Source organism: Heloderma suspectum, chromosome 5 (genome assembly GCF_057233095.1).
Source record: "Heloderma suspectum isolate Gila_16-S chromosome 5, 16-S_ref, whole genome shotgun sequence".
NCBI lineage: Eukaryota > Metazoa > Chordata > Lepidosauria > Squamata > Helodermatidae > Heloderma > Heloderma suspectum.
The window spans coordinates 46,570,517-46,595,619 of NC_139462.1; the positions used below are offsets into that span (position 1 = coordinate 46,570,517).

At 44.5% G+C, this 25,103-nt stretch overlaps 1 protein-coding gene across 4 annotated transcripts in view; it reads right to left on the reverse strand.

Annotated features, from left to right (window-relative positions):
- PRDM5 (PR/SET domain 5) overlaps positions 1–21,649 on the reverse strand; it is a 141,933-nt gene extending 120,284 nt beyond the window's left edge. For all 4 annotated transcript variants that reach the window (XM_084860256.1, XM_084860255.1, XM_084860254.1 and 1 more), the window contains exons 1-3: positions 21,352–21,649; positions 19,404–19,487; positions 401–523 (exon numbers count right to left, since the gene is read on the reverse strand). In XM_084860256.1, coding sequence (XP_084716382.1) covers positions 401–523; positions 19,404–19,487; positions 21,352–21,444 — 300 coding nt within the window. In that variant the 5' untranslated portion in view covers positions 21,445–21,649. The remainder of the gene's footprint in view (positions 1–400; positions 524–19,403; positions 19,488–21,351) is intronic.
- Between the last annotated feature and the right edge of the window lie 3,454 nt (positions 21,650–25,103).

Here is a 25,103-nt window from a genome sequence, read left to right on the forward strand (position 1 = left end):
AGATAAAGCCAAAAAAGATAGCAACACTTTAAGCAGATTAAAGCTGCAATTGTGCTCCCACATCTGGGAGTAAGTCTGACAGAAATGATTCACATGTCATGGCAGCAATTCCTAGGTTGTTTAAGCCAAGAATTGCAGGGAAGAATAGAGCGTACAACTTGTATGCTTGTCATTTCTGCTTTTAATTAACAATCCAGGAATTCCTGGGTTGTTTTGGGACATGTGAAGCTGAAACTCTGCATTGTTAAGGGGTTAAATAACCTCCACTGGTCCCACAATCCCTGGGTTAAACAACACAGGAATTGCTGCCGTGACATGCAAATCAGGTCAATGGGACTAACTTCTTAGTAGACATGTAGAAGATTGAGCTGTAAGAATAATAATAATTCAACAAATCTACCTGGATAGCAGCCAAGTTCTTCTGTTCCTGAGATGGTGCTTCATGTACAAAACGTAGCCAGTTAGAATGCCTTGGATTGCTGGCATCCAGGACATAAAGCACCTCACCTTTATTCCCACGCACCTGAAATGGCAAAAACAATTGAATAAAACTAAAACTTTGCAGAACAGGGAAAGATTTTTTTTCTAAATCCATTGTAAATATTCAGGCTTTTCAGATCCTCTATCTTATCCTATCCTGTTTGGCAGGAAAAGCAGATCTGCCTCTTTGCCAGGAACTTCTGACATTTTACTTCCTTGTCCCATGTACCCCTATTACGAGCTGGTCCCACTCCTCTTCAGATTCTCACCTCACATCCTCAGCCCATCCCTTTTATATGTTTTTTTTTACACTGCTCACATTGGAATGGCTCCACCACAAGCCTCATGCTGTATCTACCCCAACCCATTCTGTTCCCCATACATGGGATTTGGGTGTCGTTCTTGCTTTGTCTAATATTTTTAGTTTCACTCTTCCTTATTTCTGTTCTTTTTCCAATGTAAACTTATCTTATTTCAGATTGGCTCCTTTCTTTCTAATTTCAAATAATCTCTGCATAGTCTATCCTCAAGATAAAATCATTGTGTAAATTACCTGGGAGGGTTTTTTAAACCAGACGCCTGCTTTCCTCCTCCTGTTTCTACACTGTTGAGTTATTTCAGCAACAGGAGGAGGATAGGAGCTTGTATGTTACCATCAATTTTTTTAAAAAAAACAAACAAACCCCACTTTCTGTATTTCATCATTCCTTGAAGGAGATTTGTTTTACGTTTTTGTATGGCCAAAAATGAATGTCTGTGTTGTGAATGGTTCTTTCCTCACAAAAGCAGCCTGTGCAAGAACCTTCCTCATGAAAACCATATTGCATTCAAACAACATCTTCCACATGTGGAAGTCTGTTTCACACAGCTGTGCACATAGAATAGTCATAGAACAGTAGGGTTGGAAGGGGCCTACAAGGTCATCAAGCTAGTGCAAGTGCTTGGGGAATGCCTGGTCCTTTTTCAAGGCTCATATACATACAGTCAGCGCAGCTAACCCCACAAGGCACACAGCGCCCCTGAGGCTGCAGTCTGATACCTACTTACCTGGGGCTAAGCTCCACTGAACTCAAAGGGATTTGCTTGGAGTATTCAGGTAAAGGATTGTGCTTTAAATTAGCTGCGCTGATTCTTCACCAATTCAGATGGAACAATAGGAGAACTTCCGGATTAAGGCATATGGTGGAGTCCACACAAGGAAAGGAGGAGTGAAAACTTGTGCTGTATCACCCTATGGACAGCCTGTTTCTCACACTTCTGGTTTTGGCTAAAGTACAAAACTAGAGTTAGGATGGATCCACCTTTTCCAACCTGGGACCCTCTAGATGTGTTGCACTACAACTCTCATCACCCCTAGCCAGCATGGCCAATGGGAGTTGCAGTCCAGCACATATGGAAGGTCCCAGGCTGGGGACAGATAGTTCCCAGACCCTGTTGTCTGGGATGCCTAAAGGTAAAAAGGTGTCCCCAACCAGTCGTGTCCGACTCTAGGGGGTGGTGCTCATCCCCGTTTCTAAGCCGAAGAGCCAGCGCTGTCCGAAGACGCTTCCGTGGTCATGTGGCCGGCATGACTGAACACCGAGGTGCACAGAACGCTGTTACCTTTCCCGCCGAGGCGGTACCTATTTATCTACTTGCAATTTCTTGCTTTCGAACTGCTAGGTTGGCAGGAGCTGGGGCTGAAGACGGGAGCTCACTCCGTCACGCGGCACGAGGGTCTCGAACTGCTGACCTGCCGACCTTCCAGTCTGCAGTTCAGCGTCTTAACCACTATGCCTACCTGCCACTATTTTATAATTGAAGGAATTCTTCAGCTGAGTGGTGAGCCCAATAAAAATGAGGACTAGTGACTCTCATAGCTGGATGCATTAGAGATAATGGTGCTAGTCTATCCAATGCAATGTACTAGTAAAATTGATGAAAGATCTTCTAGAGTTCTTTGCAACAGAGCTACTGGCAGTTTGCCCAAATTCAAATATAAGTTGGAAAAGGTAAACACATCTGTGCACTCATTAGCACTTTCATCTCCTACCATCCCTCTTCATTTGCCTTTCAAAACCCACATCTGTACTATTCCTCACAGTGTGTGGCTGCAGCATTTTCCCAACTGCTGGAAGAAAATGTATACCTTCATGCTTTCATATTATAAACCCCACTCCAAGGGCCTCTGAAGAGGGAAGGGCATGCCTCAAAAATATTAACTGACATAGTGTGTGTGTATGTATGTGTGTGTGTGTGTGTGTGTGTATACACACACACACACACACACACAGACACCTCTTAACTTGTACTTCTATGACCTTGGGAAATAAAAGAACAAACTTTGCAGCTCTGCACTGGAAAAGACTGCATCTGGCCCTAGTTTCTAAGATATTATAACATACTTCTTTAGCATGAGTATTCACTTCGCACAGGAAGAGGGAGAAATGCTTACGGCATTAACAGTGCAATCCTATACATGTGTACTCAGATGTAAGTCCCATTGAGTAAAATGGAATTTATTCCCTGGTATAAGGTATAGAATTGCAGGCTTACATTGCAATCCCATACATGTCTACTCAGAAGTACATCTCATTGGGTACAGTGGGCCTCACTCCCAGGTAACTGGGTATACAATTTTCAAAGTGTTGGTGGGCCTCCACCAGTAGGAATGAGCAAGTAGGAGAAACATGGGGGTTGTTTCCTAACTGGTTCCCTTTCAGGATTCCATCCATTGTCTAGACCCCATGTATAACTGCTCCCGTGAGCATTCTGGTCGACTTGTTAGCAGTGTAATGTAAGATCAGAATACTCAAGAAGAGATAGTAGCAGTTCCTAGTGTGATGCAGTGGCGTTGGAATAGGACAGGGATGGGCAACTTGAATTTTAAGAGCTACTGATGTTTAACACCCTGACTATATTTTATTTTATGTTTAAGGTCATGTGATGATTCAGCAGTGTGGAGTTCGTATCATCACTTATTAAGCAGGGGGAGGGGGGCATGATTGAGCTTCTTATACCCTGGTGTAGAACCTGCTCCTGTGTATGTTCTTTTTTAACTGGTATTTGTTTATCCCGCCTCACTTTTAAGAAGTACCTTAATTAATAAAAAGGATTATTATTATTATTATTATTATTATTGTTATTTTTTCCCAAGACTTTTTAGAGGCAACTGTTGTTCCTCTTGCTTCCCCTAGCCTGAGCCTGGGACAAGACTGCCACAGAAACTGGTCATGATGACTATATATTACCTCCAAGATCAGGGGCAGCATGCCTCTGAACACCAGTTGCTGGGCAACCCGAACAGGACGGCTCAAGTCCTGCCTGTGGGCTTCTCATATGCATTTGGATGGCCACTGTGGCGATAGAATGCTGGAAAAGATAGGCCTTGATCTGATCCAGCACAACTGTTTTTATATTTAGTGAATGCTTCTTTTATTTATGACATTTATATCCTGCAAGGAGCCCGCATGTTGGCCTCACAACACCCCTGTGAGGTAGATTAGGCAGAGAGATAGTGATCAGCCTGGTGTGAGCATGTAAGCTTCATGGCTGCATAGTGATTTCATCCTGTGTCCAACAGCCTTCCCCAACCTGTATCCCTCCAGATGTTTTGGGCTACAACTCCCATCAGCTCCATTGAACATGACCAATGGACAGGGATGAAGGGAGCTGGGTTCCTCCAGATGTCTTGGCTTACAACTTCCTTCATCCCTGACTATTGGCCATGCTGACTGGGGCTGATGGGAGCTGTAGGCCAAAAAATCTGGAGCGATCCAGGTTGGGGGAAAGCTGCTTTAACCACTATACAACACTGACTGTTGGGAGGGGACTTCTTATTTCTTTTTTGACAGATAGAGTTAGTTTCAGTATGACAAAGCTTAACAAAAGCCTCATTAGAGTATGGGATCTTGACACTGTTCTTATCTTTAAAAAAAAATATTTTGAGGTTTAGCAAGCAATATAAAAGTCTCTCCAGTTTATTACTCCTTTTCCAAAGAGAGATTTGTTCCCTAAAGAGACAGATATATGAATACAACTTATTTTTGAAGATAACCGGATTTGTATATGGCTGTGAAAAAAACAAAATCTGTTCCAAACGTTTTATTTTATATATATGAGACTTTGTTTGGGACAGACGAGCAAGGCCAGTGTTAATTCTGGCATGAATATGGATGAAATTAAAGCTATCACGTTTCAAACAGGCTGACATTTCCACAATAGCACAGGTTTATGCTGTGTTTTCAACATGAAAGGGTTGAAAGCCTAAAGGGACTGCTGCAGTACACAAAACTGCACATTATACTAAGCAGACAAGTAACGCAATCATGAAAATTGGAACCTTCCTTTGGAAAATAGTGTGACTGCAATCTTGTACACAGTTGAGTTGTTTAAAAGTCCATTAACTTCAATGGAATTTGGGAAGCCTATCTATTTTGTCTTGGCCTGTAATCCTACATCTAGTTACCTGGGAGTAAGCCCCATTGAACTCAGTGGGACTTACTTCTGAGTAGACATGTATAGCATTGCATGGGAAACCTCTATCTTCCACAATGATCCAAACAAAAACCAAATTCAGTCTCATGATGTCTAACCATTCGCAGTTATTGTGTCAATTAATTTCCCTAGTATTCGTAGGTTATGGAATTTTGCACATTCCCTCCATCCTGGTATGTGCTGTTGTGGGTATGTCATTAATATTCCCATTATAAAGATGAAGAATCAAGCCAAGGCAGTTTCTTTTCCCATGTCATCCAATGGACTCATTGAAATTTGAAGCCAGGTTTTCTGTGGCCAATGCATTTTATCCAATGGACCACGGTGGCTATAGCCAGTAAGCCAAGTTATACACCAGCCTTTCCTAAACTGCTGCCCTCCAGAAGTTTCAGACTTCAGCTCCCATCAGCTCCAGTCACCATGGCCAAAGCTCAGGAATGCTGGCTGTTGCAGTCCAAAATGACTGGAGGGCATCAACTTGAAGAAGGTTGTTATCTAACATCAAAGGCCTGACAGGGAGGTTTGAACAAACATACTTAACAACACTTTCACAAACTGATAGCAACCCAAATACACTTTGAATTCAGGCATATCTCCCAGGAAAAGATGCTGGACTAGAAAATCACTAATCAATAGCATTGGAGATACGTTGCAAACAAGTTAATCAAGGCTCCATTTTAAAAGCCACCTGTTCCCCCACCTTACTTCAGGCACATTACCCTTTTTGTCCTATTTTCTTTTCTTTTGCTCTGGTATTCAACTCTGGTAAATACCCCCTATACCAAGACAAAGACAAGGTCCACACAGAAAAACTAGTTTTCAAATTAGTGGGGTTGTTTTGTATGGAAGCCCCACCACCGCTACCCGCAGCAGCAGTTTGAAGTGGCAATACCGACAAAGTGAGAACTAAGACTCGAAGCTAAATTAGATAAAATGCAAGAGGTGTGTGTGTAGCTGTTTTTACTGAAAAGTAGCTATAGAAGGCAGTTCCAATAAAGGAAGGGTGGTGAGAGTTGCTTAACACTTTCCCTTCCTGTCTGCTCAGTCAAAATTACCCTCTTCATGATGCTTTTCAACCCACAAAGGAACAGACACAGGGTTCGATCCAACTTCATGGTAGCAGAAGTCCACTACCGTGATAGAACTTCTTCCCTCTCTCTTCTTCCCTCTGTGCCACCTGAAAATCTGCCCTGGAGGGTTTCCCAGCCCTCTGGAGCAGATTTTGAGCATGGGTGGGTGGCTGGCCGCCGGAGGAGGTGGAACTGCCCCCTGCTGGTTCCGCTGACGGAACTGCTTCTGTCCACAGAATGACATTCTGTGACCCAGAGGGGCCCAGTATCTTGTCTCCCACAGGTGTGAACACAGGTCAGGGGGAGGGGGATTTTATGTAGGGAAAATGGCAAACACTGAGAAAGGGCTAAGAAGACCTTTAGAACATGAAAACTTGGGAAGCTGCTTTGAACTGAGTCAGACCATTGGGCCATCTAGCCCAGTGATGTCGACACTGACTGGCAGCAGCTACCCAGGGTTTCAGGCAGGAATTTTTCCAGCCCTACGTGGAGATGCCGGGGATTGAACCTGGAACCTTCTGCATGCAAATCAGGTGTTCTACCACTGAGCTATAGCTCCTCTCTTCCCTGGTCAAAGAATACTTTGAGTTGATTTGGACTAGCGAAACTCAGGTTTCATCTCCTTCCTCTTGCACTGATAAGAAATAACCACTAAAAATAATTACATCTGAGGTGGGGAATCTGTGGCACTCTGGATGTTGCTAGACTCCAACTCCCATTAGCCCCATCCAGCATAGCCAATGGTCAGGGGTGATGGCAGTTATAGTCCAACAACGTCTGGAAGGGCACAGGTTCCCAGCCCCGTTCTAAGTAGTAGTCTTGGTCAGCTGATTGCAACTTCAATCCTTTTTTCCTTTTTTTTTCCCTTACAGACTAGGCCACGGCAGTGAAATCAGCAAGGAAAGCTTTCTCCTATGTGATATCAGCAAGCTTCGATCTGTTGTGCTGCACAGCCCAATAAGTTTCGATTGCCTCCTCCAGATTTTCTCCAAGTTTGATTAAACTCTTGTTGTTGTTGTTGTTGTTCAGTCATGTCCGACTCTTCATGTCTTCGACTCTATGCTCCCCATGGACCATAGCACGCCAGGCCTTCCTGTCCTCCGCTCTTTCCCGAAGTCTGCTCAAGCCCATATTCATTGCATCGGTGAGGCTATCTAGCCATCTCATCCTCTGCCATCCCCTTCTCCTTTTGTCTTCAATCTTTTCCAGCATCAGGGTCTTTTCCAGTGACTTTTCTCTTCACATTAGGTGACCAAAATATTTGAGCTTCAGCTTCAGTATCTGTCCTTCCAATGAGTACTCAGGGTTGATTTCCTTCAGGATGGACTGATTTGACTGCCTTGAGGTCCAGGGGATTCGTAAGAGTCTTCTCCAGCACCACAGTTAGAAAGCATCGATTCTTCGGTGCTCAGCCTTCCTTATAGTCCAGCTCTCACAGCCATACGTTGCTACTGGGACATTAAACTCTATCTGCTGTCAAATTTTCAGAAACTGAAGTCCACTGGCATTGGAACAATGATTGGCCATGTGTCCTACTTTACAGAGGACATTCTATCTGAAAGGCTGCCAGAGGACCATCTCTATTTGAAGGCAACCTCTATTTCAGGGATGTAGAATGTCAGGCCCAGGGCCAAATCCAGCCCTTCTGGGTTCCCCCAATGACCACACCCCTTTCCCTGGCCCCACCTCCTTTCCCCAGATGACCAAGCCCCTTTCCCTGGCCCCACCTCCTTTCCCCAACATAGGTCATTTGGTGGTTTCCCAGCTTTTGTGTAGTTTCCCCCCCCCCATTCTAACAAGTTGAAATGCATCTCCTATGGTTAAGTTACTGGGAAGAGGAATTTTAAGCTAAAAAATGCTGCTATTTGGGGTATTTTGGCTCACCCCACCCCTTTTGCCTTGGGCCCTGCCCACTGGAATGCAGCTCCTGAAAGCTTCTCCGAAATGGATTTCAGCCCTTGGGCTGAAAGAGGTTCTCCACCACTGAGCCACTTGAAGGGCTGCCCTGTCCAAACCTGGTTTAAAGATAAAGAACCATAAGAAGGGAGAACAGAGCAGGGGCCTTGATCAACAGTTAGCATATGGACAGCTGACTGAAAAGCCACACAGGTCACCTGGTCACAGTGTTCCCCATTATGGTGAGATGTATTCTGTTTCTATTTAAATTATAGTCATTATTTTTCCCTTTGCATTACATGCAAATTTTATCAAATCTCTATACTCTTTTTTTTGAGATGGAAAAGCAGCCACCCTAATTGGAATTCAGATCCAAACTCATCCTGGAGGAATTTCAACTCCTATTCCTCACCTGTGTGGACAGGGTGCTTGGGGGATTTAAGCCAATAGTTGCACCATGAAAACGTACCAGTTTGGGGAAAAGGTGAGTGGTGTGGATAGAAATAATTGCTGGCAATGTCTCAATGTGGCTCTGGCGACTTGCTAGATGACTCTCTTAATGAATGAAATGTAATGAAATCATGTTGAGCTTGGCCAAAAGTATTAAGCACTGGAATGTATTCTGTTGTATTACTTAGAGCATGGATGTGAACTGAAGTCAAATACTTGCAGCCAGTGAGGGGAAAATGTCAGCACAACAATGATAATAAACAGATGCCTTCCTCTGCCGCACTCAGTAAACACATTGCTTGCAATTTTGGAGACCATTTGGTGGGTTGTTATTAAATAAGAACTGCAAGAAACTACATTCCCATATAAACAACAGGGGGGGAATATTCCGTGACTAGGCTCTAATTTAATTTTGAAGCAGAACACATGAGGCCTTGTATTGGTTGTTCTTAGCAGCTAAATGTTAGCCTTGCATTGATCTTGAAGCTAGAACAAACCCATTCACTTCCACAGAGTTTGGTCCAAGGGCATGATTTAAGCATCATACTTTCAAAGTTTACGCTTCAACCTATATGAAGATAAAGGGCTAAGAAAAATGTCTCTGCAGGACATGTGTAACTACTGGGTATGATCAGTCTTTAGGACAATTTAGACATTTTTCAAACCAGGACTGTTTGCTTCACTTGCCATAAAAACTGGCACATGCTCAAGCATGCATTGCAAATCTATTACTATGTTTCCTAGCATTTTATATTACATAGAATCATAGAATAGTAGGCTTGGAAGGGGCCTACAAGGCCATCGAGTCCAACCCCAATAACATAACAGCAGAGGTGGCCATTATGGAGTCTGAAGGTGAAACCCACTGCCTGAGACCGTCAAAATCCTGCAGCCAGGCTTGTGCTAGTTCAACAGAGGTCTTAAATAATTCCTGCCCAAATTTATGCAAACCATTGTAAATGAAGTGCAACAAGCTTTTATTTATGCGCTGCAGTCATTATTAATACAACTTATACATATGACATCACTCGAATCAAATCAAATTTAATTTGCACCAAGCCAATGGCCATTGCAATTTGTAACAATATTCATACAGGTATACATAATATGCTGTCACTATTTTCCATCATCAAGAGCTAAGAGGGTCACAGATTGGGGTAGGTTTACCTGGATCTTTCACTTTACCTGCAGGGTATAGTTCTCTTCCCAGGCCCAGGGCCAAATCCAGCCCTTCACTTGCTTAATATTGGTAGGAACAGCCTGCTCTCCTTATAGCCACAGAATACCAAGATGGTCAAAAACTAACCTGAATCTTCTGCTAGGACAGAAACCTTGGCCTTGATGGTTGCCATGCAGGTGCCAAATGAATGTTGCCAAACATCTTTGCCACCCACATCAGAGTGGCAGTTTCCAACTGCATAGTCAGAAACCAGGATCATAATTCCCTCCTCTAAGCAATACAGCTGAGGGTCACTGTTTTTCAGATAAATTGCACCTTGGAATATTGCTGAACACAAAACGCTTTGATTTACACTGGCATTTGATCAGGAAAGTGCATGTTCGGTCAACCGAATCAGTTATTAAACACATCAATTAGAAATGGAATAGCCAATTACCAGTTCACAATGGTAAACATGATCAAACATGATGTCTGTTTTGGAACAACATATGTAGAAACCTGTAGGGTTGAAGACCAGAATTTAAAAGCAAACCTTGAAAAGCATATAATGTTTGAACTTGGACAAGGATTATTTTAAGTGCAGCTGCCCTCATATGAAAGTTGAAAGGACACTATGAGTTGGTAGAACATTAAAAAAAATACATAAATAACATTTAGCAAAAGATATGGCAATTAAAGTTTTAAAATTCTTTTAAATTATGGTGTGCTAGAAGAACAAGCTATGACCTTGCAGAAGTGGACATTACTACACTGATATTTTATTGATATTGCAAGAATAACACCTTTTGAGTTACAAACTTGAAATCATATTTTTAGTTCCATTACAGCATTCGAAACTGGAACTGTTTCGGATGTTATGGAAAGAATCCCTGTCAACTAAAGATGTATTGATGCTTAATTTCTTCGAAAAGAGACAATTGCAACAGCACTGCAAACAGAACAATGATAAATCTTGATCACATATACTGTCATTCTATGAACACAGAATATTTCATTTAAGAACTGCTTTCACAAAGTCAAAAGGAAAACATCAATCCACCCAGCATGGCTTCCCTAAAAAGCCCTCCATGAATGTTAGCCTCACCAAAGATCAAGCAACAGCTTTGTCATAAGAACATAAGAAGAACCATGCTGTATCAGACCAAGGGTCCATCTAGTCCAGCATTCTGTTCACACAGTGGCCCACGAGCTGCCCACAGAAAACGCACGAGGAGGACATGAGTGCAACAGCACCCTCCCACCCATGTTCTCCAGCAACTGGTGTCACATGAGACCACATAACCATAGGATATGGGCTGCAAACCCAAATGAAATCAATGGGGCATTGCAAGTCCAAGTACACTCAGGGTATAATCCTATGCATGTTCAGCCAGAAAAAAGTTCTACAATTCCCAGCATTTCCCAGCCAGCATGGCTGTCTGGGGAATGCTGAGACTTGTAAGATTTTTTCCTGTCTAAACATGCACAGGATTGAGCCCTTAGGTTCATAGCTATAGTAAGCCTTTGCAATGATTGGGCAACATTTGATCTTACAGATAAGATTGAATCCAAGTCTGATCTACAGATTTATAAAAAGCATGCAGCACAGCTTTCCTGGGACTGTATCATTTCAGAATATGAAAGGAAGTATCACATGATTGAAAGCTCTACCATGTCAGGAACTCCTTACCCATCAAGACAGAATATCATGGAGAAAGGTTCTAGCCTAGCCTTCTCTCTCATGTTGTCTTTGTCTATGAACAGGATTTTTTGTTTACCTTCAGTTTGTTCGGTGATACCAGAGAGTGTTAGCCACACATAGAAAAATTGTCCCATAGCCTGAAGGGGAAGGTAATTTGGGTCCTGAAAATAGTTAAGGACGGGCATCCTGAAAAGGGAAAAAAGACATTTGCTTTGTGGGAGTCGGAAGGACTCTTCAAGGAAGGATTTATTCCCCATGTGCTCGTAAAGATGCAGTAGAGCAGGCAGAGGTACACCACAGAACAGGGATGGACAGAATTGGTCCAAGAGCTAGAAATCTCTCTGCTGCGAAGTCTAAGGGCCTGTTTAGATACACACCATGCAAAGTTGACAATCTGTGGCAGAGGAACACACACACACCCTTTTGCACACTGCATAGAAGAATTAACTTGTAACACACATATAGCTCTAAGTATAGCTCTGTTGCCTGGAGATGGGGCAACCTGTATCTCCAGATGTTCTTGAACTCCAGTTGCCATTATCCCCAGCCAGCACAACCAGTGGTCAGGGATGATGGCACTCGTAGTCCAACAACACCTGGAGGGTCACTGGTTGCCCACCCCTGCCCTTTCACCCAATTTACTCAGCCCTTCACCTATTTTTGGAGGAGAAGGACTACACAGATCATATCTATGAGCATAACACGCACACTGCATATTACCACACTAACATGTGGGATGTGTGCTCACACTCCTTTATCACAAGTAGACCCAACTGTGTTAACCAGCGTGGAGAGTGGGATAAAGCTGGACACGTGGACCTCATATTACTGGTTATAAAATGTAGTTTGTTTATTTCTTTATTACTTTTCTAATACACCCAATTACTAATGTTCTCTGGGTGGATTATAAACAGTTAAAAAACTAAAATGCCATATAACAAAAAAATTACAAATATTTAAAAGAATAAAATACAACATAATGCAAAACAATAAACAGCACAGGAATCAATAAAATAGCCATAATAACCTAGAACTAGGTCTCTGAAATGCCTGGCAGAAAAGAAAGGTGTTGGCATAGGCACCAAGTAGACTGCTTTGGGGAGGGCATTCCATTAGCAGATGCCACGACTGAGAACAGCCTCTCTCTTGTAGCCACCTACCTAGCTTCTTTTGGAAGGGGCACCCAGAGGAGGGCCTCCAAAGATAACCTAAGGGCCCGAACAGATACATGCAGGAGGAGATGTGCCTCTGGTCCCAACCTGTTCAAAACTTTGAATTGCACTCAGAAATGGACTGGAAGCCAGAGCAGCTGACAAAGCAGAGGCATCACATTATCAAATCAGCCAGTCCCAGTTAGTAACCTAGCAGCTTACTTCTTAATGTTGTATTTTACTCAAGTTCAGACCGGAGCTGAACTTGAATTTCTATCTAGCTAGGTCATCCTTGCCAAGAGCAAGCAGTGATCTGATAAAACTAGTACTTTAATTTATGTTCCTGCATCTACCTAACCAATGAAGAAGGATGCTTCCTCATAAACCGGAGTGATTTTAACTCTGTTTAGGGACACGGCAATGTTGTCATAAAATAGTAAAAAGGTAAAGGTAAAGGTGTCCCCAACCAGTCGTGTCTGACTCTAGGGTGTGGTGCTCATCCCCGTTTCTAAGCCGAAGAGCCAGCGCTGTCCGAAGACGCTTCCGTGGTCATGTGGCTGGCATGACTGAACACCGAGGTGCACGGAACGCTGTTACCTTTCCCGCCGAGGTGGTACCTATTTATCTACTTGCAATTTCTTGCTTTCGAACTGCTAGGTTGGCAGGAGCTGGGACTGAAGACGGGAGCTCACTCCGTCACGCAGCACCAGGGTCTCGAACTGCTGACCTGCCGACCTTCCAGTCTGCAGTTCAGCGTCTTAACCACTAAGCCACCGCGGCCCCTAAAATAGTAAATCATAAAATAGTAAATCATAAAATAGTAATAATATGCAATATATGCTCTCCAGCAAAACAGTCACTAACTTGGCAAACAGTTAGAAGTTGCCTTCATAGCTTCTGGAATGACTATATAAACCTGGACAGCTGCTTTTTACTTTATTTATTCCTGGCATCAATCTCGAGGCCACTTTGCAGCGTGATTTATAATGCACTACAACACTTGTATTCAGATCACTGTCTCTAAACGTAAACCTCTCGGGTTCAAACATTCAGGAAGTCATAAAATGTGGTATGCAGAAATCTGTGCAAGATTTCAAAAATAGGTCAGAGGAAAACAAAATAAGGAATAGTGACAAAAAGCCTTATAAAAACTGATTTTATGGTTTGCTATATAGGTGTCATTGGTAAACACACCGTGACATCTTCAAACTGATATTAAACAAGTTACAGCATTTAAAAGATGATGATACTTCTAGATCACCTTAAAACAATCTATCTTCCTTCTGCAGAATGAATGTAGTTAAAGAAGCACTACTGCTGAAATGACAAATAACTTGGAAAAAAGGAGGGTAAGAGGAGACATGATAGAGGTCTACAGAATCACGCATGGTGTGGAAAATGTGGATAGGGAGATGCTTTTCTCCCTCTCTCAAAATACTAGAACCCATCGTCATCCCATGAAGCTGATTGGTGGGAGATTCAGGACAGATAAAAGGAAGGACTTCTTCACACAGTGCATAGTTAAACTATGGAATTCGCTACCACAGGAAGTAGCGATAGCCACCCATTTGGATGGCTTTAAAAGGGGGTTAGACAAATTCCTGGAGAAGGCTATCAGTGGCTACTAGTCTTGATGGCTTGATGGTACCTCCAGTACCAGAGGCAGTGAGCCTGTGTACACCAGTTGCTGGGGAACATGGGTGGAAGGGCGCTGTCGTGCTCATACCCTGCTTGTGGGTCCCTGGTCGACAGCTGGTTGGCCACTGTGTGAACAGAATGCTGGACTAGATGGACCCTTGGTCTGATCCAGCATGGCTGTTCTTAACTAATTATAAAATGGCAGGGCCAGTGTCAAGGGTAGGCATGATTGGGCACCTGACAAGGGCCCATAGTCCAGCAGGGGCCCACTGACAAGGGTCCCATGGACCTGCTCCTCCTCTTCACTACTGCAACCTGCTCGTTCACTTGCTATCTCTCTGGCCCATACAGCAGTGGTGGTGAGAAGGAGATGCCACTGCCTACTTGCTCATTGGCTCTCTACTTGTCAAGCAAGCAAGTGATAGCAATGATGCAAAAAAGGATGAGGAGCAAGAGCAGATAGCGACAATGGTGGTGATTAGATGTGTAGGTGGCCCTTTGAGGGTGTCTTGCCCAAAGCCCTCAAAAACCGGAAGCCAGGACTGTAAAATGGCATTCCTTAAAAAAAAAAAAAAAAACTTACATAAGCAGTGACATATCTACAAGGCTGAATAATCCAGTACATATGTCATTCATCAACACACAACTATTATCAAATCGATGCTTTTAAAAACACAAATTATACAAAGGTTATCTGTGTTCTGTGCTTAGAACTCCACACCAATTTTACCCAGATCTTGTGCCATGAAAATCCAGATGGCACAAATTAAACACATCGTTTATTTTGCACAACGTATTCTACTTCTACTGTCATAAGAAGGTTCAAATAATTTGGGGGGCATTCGCGGAACACCTCCTGACTGCCGGAAGACCATGCAGCCTCTTCTTGGCTGTTGAGCTTTTACTATCCAAGCATTGCTCATCCTTTGAAGCCTTGCTTAAAACATGCTTTTTTAATAAAAGGAGAGATACAGAGACAGACAGATATTAGATTTCCAGGATACTATATTCTGTGTTCTATACCAATTTCTGTAACTGTGAACAGAGTATTTTGTAACTGCTGAACTGCAACCCCTTGATCCTAAATAAGGCCAATGACAAAAAAATCAGCTGAGCAATAACATGTCTGCTGCTGTGATATTACCTTCAGTACCTCTGTCTTCAACTCATGTGGGAAATTATCATACTGAGTCATACTATTTGTCAATGTGCCACTGGAAACAAAGCAGACTTAATCTATGAACTAAAAGAGGCCACATAACATCTCATGTATGAACATTAGACATGCAGCCTAAATTACGTCAATGCAGGCATTTATTTAACCAGGACTGGCCACTTCAAGTCAAGCTATTCCAGACACCAAAGATGTTCCATCAACCAACATATCCCTGCTGCATTCCTTTATGCTTGTACCACAGAATAATAGGGGCAAACTCTGTCATATTTTGTTATATTCTAGTTACCTTTTTAAAAAAATCTCTATTTGATTGTTGTTAGCTGCCTTGAGCGCCATTTTTGGTGAAAAGAAATTATATAAATTTAATCAATCAATCAATCAATTAATTAATTGAGATGTGATGTGTTGAGCCTGTGTCTGAAATCAGGAATGGATTGGCCAATGCACTGAAACTCAATGCAGACAAGACAGAGGTACTATTGGCAAGTGGCTTGTCCAACCTGGGAGGTCAGTCTGTTCCAACATTGGTGACAATTATGGTGCAATGTTATTTCTGCACTTATGCTAACCAAAGTTAGCTTTTAAACTTGGGTTGGAGCGGGAGAGATTAGTATTAACTATTTTTCATCCTGGTGCAGACATGAGACACTAGAGCTAACGTTGGGAAAAGAAGAGGGCAGATTTGTGCAACAGATGGGAGTATGTGAGCCCTTGGTGTACTCCAAATCTCTTAACCATAGTTAGGAGACCAGGATTATTAAATCTGCACAAGGCCCAGGTGCTTACAAATTATTCGCTTTACTGTTTGCTCAAATACCTTCTTAAGTATTAATGTAATGTTAAGAGATCTATAATTGCCTGAGTCTTTCATCTTTTCTTTTCAACAGGTATTACATTTACCATTTGTCAGTCTTGGTGGAACCAGTAGCACCCCTGCAGCTGTTTAGCCACCTTCTCATGACAGATGTTATGAGAGACATGGAACTGCTATGATGCTAGATCTCTTTCATGGGCCCCTGATGTTCTGCGCTGTGCCCTGGATCTTTAGATCTGCCCCAGTTGCCATCACCTAACTTCATACAAGCCTGCTTCTTTCTTCTGAATTCAGTAGCCTTGCAGGTACTAAGAGACCTTAGGACTCACTCCCTTAACAGACTAATAGGGAGTGTAGCATGAAGGCATCAACCTTTCAAACTGGAAGGGAGACTGCCATCTTTCTTTCCGCAATCTAGTCATTATTTCCATTAAATCCAGAGTCCAAAATTGCCTAAAGCACCACCGTCGCCTGCTTTCTCAGGGCATGCCTGACTCTGCATAGAAACGCCCAGCCCTCCTCATCTGTTGCTTCCTCCAAGCTGGCCCAGGCCCCTTACCTTGGGGGAAAACGGAAGTAGGTTTGCTTCCAAAAAGGGTTTGCATGAGCAGCAATGTCTGAATTTGGGACAAGGTGTACAGCTTACCCTGGCTTGCTGGCTTGTTTGAGTGTGTCTGGAGCTCCTTGGCTCTGCAATCACCTTTCTGGAGTGCACCTGCTTTTTGCATTATCTATGTGGCCAGATTCTGGTGAGTGCATGGTTCTCCTTGGTATCAGAGGTTTGCACTAGGCTAGAGAAATGTGAATAGATGTGGGAGGAGGATAGGGACTTTTTGCTCTTTCTGTTCAAAACCCACAATGCCTTGTAGCACTTTAAAGACTCACAAACTTACTGTGGCATAATAAGCTTTCACGGAGTGGAGTCCATGGTACAGAAAGTTATTTTGAAAGACGTTGCTTTCCATGTAGCTGGAAAAAATTGACACTTGCTGAAATAAAGGTACAGGGGCCATGCATCTGATCTTCCTGGATCAGCTGGCTTTGTGCCCACAAGTGCTTCCCTTCCTGCTGCCTCCCTTGAATCTTTCTGCCTGAGGTTTTTTTCTGAAACCAAATGCCCTCCTCTCCCATGTTCATACATACCTTTTTACAAGTAGGGGTGTCTGGAAGGCCCCGAACTCGGAGGCTTCCGAGTTTCCTATGCCCTACCAGGCTGAAGCCAGCAGGGTGGGAGGAGCAGCAGAGGCGATCCTTCCCTCCCTGTCCTCCAGTCTCCAGTATTTTCAGTAGACAGGCTTTTCAGCTCATCTAGCAAGGGAACTTCAGAGGGGGATCACCATAATACCTGTTTTTTCCCCACTCCAAGGTTCAGTTTCCAACTCAGAATGGCAGCCGGCACAGTTCTTTCCTTGCCAGCTGCAAGGGGGAGGGGTCTGGGCTTGGATCTCCAAATCCCCCCCCTTCCAAGGTTGGAGCACTGTCTCTGACCTTGGCAGAGTTTCAAGAGCAATCGTATGGTCCCTGGAATGCTCGCCCAGAGACTATAGGATTGTTCCCTTAAACACACACACGCATACTCTTTAGCACCTGAGGCTGCTGCATGATATGGGATGTCATGAAAAATTATTCATTATTTACTTTATTAATCATTATTGTATTTTCACTGACAAAGAAGGAGAAAGATCCTTGTAGGTTTTTCTGCAGCAGGGACCAAAACAACTTAACTGGCTTTGAGTATTACTATACACCTTGAACAGGGGGGCGGGGGGGGGGTGCCATTTACTGCTCTGCCTCAAGCAGTAAAATGTCTTGGGGCCAGCCCTGGACATGGCTATAGAGTCCTGTAGCGTGGGAAAAGATAGCTGAGATGGTACAGGAAATTATGTGGAGCAGGGAAACAACTGGGGATACAGAGATGTCTGTGGATGGGGAAACACGTTCAGGTTTACGTCAAATTCACCATGCAATCCTAAACATGTTTACTCAGAAAGAAGTCACACTGAGTTCAATGGGATTTACTCCCAGATAACTGTGTGTAGGATTGGAGTCTTACTCCTTAGTAAATGCGCTCAGAGCTGCAACCTGCCTTATCCACCCTGAAGGTAGCGCCAATATCTGGATCTAGACAGAAACCTGAGTTAATTATCGATTAACTTCGATAATTTAAAAAACAAATGACCAAAAACAAAGACGTCCACGCTCATCTATGAGAAATAAAAAACCCAAATCCACAGTTGGGCAATAACTTTATTAGGAATTTTGGTTTTTCTTAATAAAGATACTAAGTATGTATTTTGGTGCTTCAAGAGTTGATGATGAGGTTGCTAGAAACTTAATATTGCAACGTCAGGATTCCCAGAAGTTAGAACCCAAGAACTGCTTTAAAAAGTGCTCTAGAATCCCAGAAACTACCAAAATAACATACTTGAAATAAAATGAGGAACCCCCTTTGGTGGCAGCTCTTTCTGCGTCCTCGTCGATCTAGGGACCGGGAGCAGCAAAGCAACATCCCCCAGTCCCGAGGTCTCTGTCCAGAGCTGTTGTGCTGGTTAGTGAAGGGGCGGAGGAGGAAGTGAGGATTTACTCAGAAGTACATCCCACTATGTTTAATGGGGGTTACTCCCTAGTAATTGTGTAAGTTTAGAGCCTAAAAGCGCGGGTTAGTATAGTCTACAATACATTCGCACACTCTTGCCAGCATGCCATGTTCAGTTTGAAATTGATTGGTAAATGTTTAAGGTGTCATACAGCATTGTGCTGGTCCCGGGCATTCCATCCTCCCCATCTGGATTTGGGCCTGAAAGACCAAGGAAAAGTATGCATGCATGGAGGGTAACTTTTAAGCAAGCACAATCTGGGACATTGCACAGTTCGGTCCTGAAAGCAAGCAAAAGGATGAATAGCTTGCTTTCTATAAAATTTAAATTATAGTAATTATTTCTAATTAAGTACATATATTTCCATATATAAATTAGTATATGCAACTTTGCATAATTTTTTTTGCCCTATGGGCCTGAGCCCCAGATCTTTTAGGTACCAAGCACCGCCCTTGCTTCCTATTCTCTTCATCATAACATCTAGTTGAACACAATGTATTACAGAACATCAACACAACTCTGTATTTCCCTGCCCCCACCTCCCATCACAAGTGACTGGCAGTAGCGGCAGAAGAACACACAGTGTGTTGCCATCACATTACACATTTGAAAGCAAGTGCAACTAGACATGATCAGGAATTGAGAGTGGGGGAAAGAGTTACAAAGAAGCAGAAATTTATCCTAGTAATATCTAGACACACAAACTATAGCCAGTGTAGGCCTTCTCTTGTAAAACAATGTTCCAGAGGATTCCCTACAGTTGCAATAGCAGGGTCAGTCCTATAATTCTCACCTCCCACATTAGCCTGCAGTCAGTGTTTTCATCCAGCTCCTGAGGCATTCTCTTCTCCCCTGCAAACGGTCCAAATTTTTCACCCTAAATAATGTTAAGAAAACAACATTGGCACCTTTCCTTCTGTCCCAGAAAGTTTCATCCATACCTGTTAGGGTCAAACTATACATTACAACACAACAGAGATGCATGAATGCACCTCCATCTCTTTAAATGGTTTTGAAATAGCAGCCATGGGGGTGGGGGGTAGGGAGAATCCACATCAGAACCAACACGCAGGGAGAGAGCGGGTTTTACCTTTCCCCCTGCACCAGTTCCCAATGGAAATCAGTGCAAAGCTGCTATAGGCCCCAGTAGTAAAACCAATTGAGCATCCAAATGCTATGCCCCTATGATTTTTTCCCATTCAGGCTGAAGAGTAGCAGGGGGGGGGGGGGCTTCACCAGAAAAACAGTGCAAGGAGAAGGGGTTCTCCAATTTGAAAAGAACATTTAAAGAGACCAAAATGCATTCATACATCTGTCAACATGTCTAGCTTGAAACTGACTCTTTAAGAACTGCAGATTATTCATGCTTAAAGATTAAAATGAACAGCCCAAACATATATCTGCTGTGATGAAGTACTAGCTCATATAGGATCGCATGTGACTCTCAACCATGGCACAGGTACACTGCCAAAATGACCCAACCTTAGTCCAAATAACCTGTCAATGTCCAGTTGTGCATGGGAGGGGACACATGAAATGCTCCCCCACACTACATTATATGCTGCAGGTATGCAGGTGTGTCAGGGGGAACCAGGCTCCAGTGGAGCAACTAGTAGGGGGCAATCTACATTACAACTGGTTTCAAACCAGTTTATCTAAAGGGAGCCTGCAGTTTCATGAGGGTACTGAGAATTCTTTGCTAGAGACCCCTGCCCCCTGCCCAAGCGGCCCCTCTTCCTAGAGCTACAATTCCCAGAATTCCTGTATTTGGTAGCTGTAATCGCTAAAAACAGGTTTGAAACCAGTTTAAAGTTGTAATGTAGATTGCCCCTACGTCTAGAAACAGAACAATAAGGAAGTTTGCTATAATTTGAGTAAACGGCCCGTGCTTTAGCTACCTAAACAAGAGGAAAGCAGAGAGCCTCACAACTACTACTCTCAACTGTACATGTTTTCTAGGGGCGCAACCCTATGCATGTTTAGACAGAAAGAAGTCCTACAACTCCCAGCATGCCCCAGCCAGCCATGCATGCCTATGAGATAGTGTGTGCATGTGTGCGCGTGCATGTATTATCCTTCTTCTTGCTAGGGGACCTAGTAGCTGAAATACACTGGCTCTACTTTGACACCGATGACTGTCATGGATTTGCACGACGCCAATTGAACTCCTGCTCCAAACAAATCTGCTCCTCCTGGGAATAGGTTTTTAGCTTTCAGTCCTTTTATGTTGCTGTTCTTCATTCCCCCGACCCACCCTTCTGACTTACTTGAATTCTGTTATACCAAAGCTTCCTTTGAAAGAAAGCAAGCAAGCAAGCACAGACTTCTTAAGACTTCTCTTGGACGTCGAGAGTGTGTTTAGTAACTTTTGCATCACTTGCCGCCACAGCTCACGATGAAGCAGACGGAAGTGGAATGAGAAGGGACACCAAAAAAAGAGAGACTGGGGGGCGGGGGGAGCGGTTAGGATTAGTCCTTGCACTCTAAAGGCAGAGAGAGAGGCAGAGAGAGCGCGCGCCCTCCTGTAATACGTGGCAGGCTGTCTTGGGAGAATCCAGTATATGGGAAGCTGAAACGGGTGGGGGGCTGGGGGAGAATGAGGAAGGAGGTTCAAGCACCGCTTTGCGGAAGAAGCCCCAGCTAGCCTGGCTGATGCTCCCATCGCCCTCCCCGTCTCGCCAGCCTCTGGCCTCCCGTGATTGTCCTCTCACCGCAACGGGCCAACAGCACGGATCACCCACCTTTTTCACTCTCCGGGCCGTAAAGAGCCCCATCCCGTCTTGAATGTGAGATGACTTCAAGGCAAACCTGTCCGGCACGTACATGCCCAGCATTCTGCACTCTCGGGGCGGGGGGGGGGCGGGGGGGGCGGCGGGGGGGCAGCCTCCTCTGGCTGCTAGAGTGGGGGGGACTCAAGAGGCATTTTTCATTGCGAAAGGGAGGACGCGGGGGCACAAGGGAGGGGGGAGGGACAATGAGAAGAGCGCTTGTTGCTGGATTCCCCCCCCCCTTTTTTTTTTTTTTGCTGCAAAGAAAGGGTGGAGCTTTCTTCTCGCCGGACTTCCTACAGTCGCGGCTCGGCGAAGGCTGCGCTCCCATTGGCTGAAAGTTTTGCGAGAGTGGGGCGGGGGGGGGGAAGCAAAGATTCCATCCCGCTGAAAAGAAGGGCGCGTGGACGGCGCAGCGAAGGATCCCGGGATTGCTCAGCAGAGACCAAGTTGGCCGGGCAGCGGGGCCGCCGTCTTCTTTTTCCTGCCGGCAGCCGCACACTGCAGGGGCGGTTGATGAGAACATTTATACCTCGATTAGTATCCCTGCGGCAGAGTGCTTTATAATCTTACTTCTGTTGCTGTCCTGGAAAGACTATGCGGAGTAGTGGTTAGTGTGTCGGGGAAGGTCTGCGGAGACCTAGATTCCAATTCCCCCCTCTTGCACGAAGCTCACTGAGTGACGCCGGGCCAGTCACTGTTTCTTGGCTAACCCACCTCATGAGCAGGGTTGTTGAGAGGATTTAAAGGATGTATGTGAAAATTGTGTGTGCGCTGCCCTAAACTCCTTGGTGGAAAGGCAAGATAAAAAGAACTAAAAATAATCCTGGGCATGTTGTTGTTCAGTCAAGTCGTGTCCGACTGTTCGTGACCCCATGGAAAATAGCACGCCAGGCCTTCCTGTCCTCCGCTGTCTCCCAGAGCGAGCTCAAGTTCATATCCGTTGCATCGGTGATGCTATCTAGCCATCTCATCCTCTGCCGTCCCCTTCTCCTTTTGCCTTCAGTCTTTCCCAGCATCAGGGTCTTTTCCAGGGAGTTTTCTCTTCGCATTAGGTGGCCAAAATATTGGAGCTTCAGCTTCAGTATCTGTCCTTCCAATGAGCACTCAGGTGCTTGATTTCCTTTAGGATGGACTGATTTGACCTCCTTGCAGTCCAGGGGACTCGGAAGAGTCTTCTCCAGCACCACAGTTGGAAAGCATCAATTCTTCGGCGCTCAGCCTTCCTTATAGTCCAGCTCTCACAGCCATACGTTACTACTGGGAAAACCATAGCTTTGATTAGACGGACCTTTGTCGGCAAGGTGATGTCTCTGCTTCTTACTATGCTGCCTAGGTTTGCCATAGCTTTCCTCCCAAGGAGCAAGCGTCTTTTAATTTAATGGCTACAGTCACCATCTGTGGTGATCTTGGAGCCCAAGAAAATAAAATCTGTCACTGCTTCCATTTCTTCCCCTTCTATATGCTAGGAAGTGGAAATAACCCCATTGGACATGATGGGACTTAATTGTGAGTAAACATATATAGGATTGTGCTTGGGGCATCCAAAGCAGGAATGGTGGCGCACCTGCCAAGGGTCCACACCGCAGCAGGGGCCCACCAACAAGAGCTCCTAGACTTGCTCCTCCTTTTCACTATTGCAACCAGCTTGTTCGCCTGCCTCTTGCTCTGGACCAGACAGTGGTGATGGTGAAAAAGAGGAACAGTAGTTGCAACTACCTGCTTGCTGGCTGGCTCTCTGCCTTTCAAGCAAGCAAGTGGAAGCAATGATGAGAAAGAGGATGAGGAGCAACAGGCAGTAGTGACAATGACAGTGAGAAGCCAGAATCACTAAGCCATTGACAGCGTCTTGCTCAAGGGCCCTCAAAAACTTGGAGTAGGCACCGATTGTACTGTTAGTCCTGTGATAAAGACCTTTGTGGTGCCACAAAAGTCATATATTCCGCAGTTCTGTGCACCATGCAGTTTCATAGGCAACAGGCTACTTCGCTGGATGCATGCATGTACACAGGTCCAGTTGCAGTGGTGGAAGAAGCTATTTAATAACAAAAGGCATATAAAGCGAAGAGAGAGTGATTGGCCCAAAGCGCAGATTACACATCTGAGTGAGGATTTGGACATGACTCACCTTTCATCTTTAATCCTAACATTTGCTACATTTGTATCCCACCAATTGCAGCTGATCTCTCTCTCTCTCTCTCTCTCTCTCTGGGTGGTCCAGCATACAGGGTTGTTCATGGAAGGAGCAGCCAGCCCATCTTCTTATTTGCTGATCTAATTCTCCCAGTAGTGGGGATTCTTCCCAGACAGTGAACCAAATCCTTCCTGTTGTGCACCCAGAGAGAGAGGATGAGAGCGAGGAGTGAGCAGCAGCAGCTGCCTCCCGACAGCCACTCGCGGCCTTTCTCCGCAAGGACTGGGCACGTGATGCTTGCCGCTGCCTCCAGTTGCTCACCTGCCCTCTCCCTCTGCAACTACCTGCTCACTAATCCTCTCGCTTTGGGCAACACAGCAGGAAGGATAAGGCATAGCCCTCTCTGAGGGAGAGAGAGCGGGCATGAAGTGGCTCCTCTTTCTACGACCAACCCTCCATGCTGCACAGCCCAGCAAGAGAGGGTGAGCAAGCACCCAGAGGTGGCTGCTCATGCTCTGCCTCTAGGCAGATGCACAGAGAATGTGAGTGGCAGAGAGGACAGGACCAGCCCTGCTATTAGGCAGAGTGGGGCAGCTGCCTCAAGTTGCAGATGCTGGGGAGCAGGGGGCAGAGGGGGCTGGGCTGAGCTCTATGTGTCACATGGCCTACCCTGTATCCACTAAGCAAGCCTGCTGTCCCCAGGAACAGTGAAAGCTGCTTGCCAATCACCAGTTTCCAAGATTCAAATGCTAATCTGGTCAGCTTCTGTACATGGAATAGGAGAGGGTGCTGCCTCGGGTGCCAAAATGTCTTGGGCAGGCCCTGAGGGAGGATGGGGGTATTAGCAGCTGCCTCCTCTTCCTTGCCTGCCCCCAGAAGTGGCAAAACTCAGAGGAGACACCACAGTGCAGGGAGGTTCCCAGGGCTTTCTAGCTGGGGAGTTATTGTTGGACTTTTTTGGTAAGCTGCCCTGGGAGTGCTGATTGGCTATTGAAGGGCAGGATATATACTTTAGAAATAGTAGTGGTAGCACTAGTAAAGTTTAGTTGCTTGTTAATTGTTGGTTGTTAAAGTTCTGAGATTTTAAGGTTCCATTTTCCAGAAGGCATACATGTCATCTCGAACTTCAATGGCTTCAGAAAACATGGGAGAAGAAGATCTACAGAAAACCCTCTTGCCAAATACTCCTCTATGCTGTAAAACTAAATACATCATTAAAGACAAAGTGCACCCAGGTGGAACATTACACTTTGAATAATATTATACCTAGTCCCAGTTTACACACCAAGCTCTAAATCATTTTTGGTTATTTTGCTAATATTGTATATTATACACTAGCAGCTTTCTGAATGACAGGGGGACCTGAAAGTGAACTCACTCTATTAAACAGATTAATTTAAGATGGGAATTCAATCCAGAGTGCATGTATTATTGCTTTAGTCTATACACAGTTTATCAAAGTGCAAACTGGAGCTGGCCAAAGATTGTTCTTTTCCCAGTAGAGAGATGTATTTGTTTAAATCTGATTATAAAGCTGAAAGAAAAACAATGCATTTGGGGAAGGCAAGAGAGAAGGGAAGGGCAGAGAATA